This window comes from Penaeus monodon, chromosome 31 (assembly GCF_015228065.2).
Source record: "Penaeus monodon isolate SGIC_2016 chromosome 31, NSTDA_Pmon_1, whole genome shotgun sequence".
Taxonomy (NCBI): Eukaryota; Metazoa; Arthropoda; class Malacostraca; order Decapoda; family Penaeidae; genus Penaeus; species Penaeus monodon.
In genome coordinates, this window is record NC_051416.1 from 20,469,211 (window position 1) to 20,470,125 (window position 915).

The 915-nt window shown below is 33.1% G+C and overlaps 1 protein-coding gene across 1 annotated transcript in view; it reads left to right on the forward strand.

Annotated features, from left to right (window-relative positions):
- Positions 1-915, forward strand: part of LOC119593077 (carbohydrate sulfotransferase 11-like) — an 8,227-nt gene that overhangs the window by 6,790 nt on the left and 522 nt on the right. Inside the window, exon 6 of the mRNA XM_037941999.1 lies at positions 71-205. Within this exon, the coding sequence (XP_037797927.1) occupies positions 71-205 (135 nt within the window). The remainder of the gene's footprint in view (positions 1-70; positions 206-915) is intronic.

The following is a 915-nucleotide window of genomic DNA, read 5'->3' on the forward strand; positions in this document are numbered from 1 at the left end:
AACGAAACAAAACAACCCAGAAAGACCATGAAAATCGACCCCATAAATAAATACCAACCTCCTTTTGCAGGTGAAGTGCTGGACACCGTACTGGGCGCAGTGTAACGTATGCAGCAGTGACTACACCCTCATTCTTAAGCTGGAAACCATGAGTGAGGACGAGAGGTTCCTCATAAATCTTGCAAACTACGAAGAACTAAAAAAAGTAAGTTTCTTATACCAATCTTGCAACGATGAAAAGTTACAGTAAGTCTGCCTATCTTTGCATTAGGTTAATACAAGTGTAAAGCATGGAAGGATATCTATACATCAGAGCAATTCAAGATGATACACGAATAAAGCTAAATTGTATAATGTATGATTGGCGATGCACTGAGTCCTAATAAGATCATTCATGAGTAGAAGATGTATAAATTCTGGTTTATTATACATCTGATCTTAGTAGGATAATACATGAATAAATCAATATAAAGTCTGATTATATGTGCATCAGCTCTTAACAAGATGATACATAAGTCGAGCAAAGTTTTCAAGAAATACAATATATCTCCTTGCCAGTCTGATCAAGATATAGTAAAATAACTTCATATACAAACTGTTAGGGCTAAATCAATGAATTAATGAATAAGGATAAATAAGTAAGTACACGATAAATGAGTAAATACATAATTGCATAATTGATATCACAGGTCTAATCTACGAGCAATACATCATTAATGCAAGAGCAAAACCAAATCACATTTATTATCTATAAGCAAATAAACACAACATTTATAATATCAAAATAAAGTTGCATGGGTTATTTGCGTCTAAAACACTCCACTTTTATCTAAGAGCAAACAGCATCACATGTATTACCAAAAAGCAAAACAACGCTAAATATGCAAAGCAAAGTTACACTCATTACCATAATAG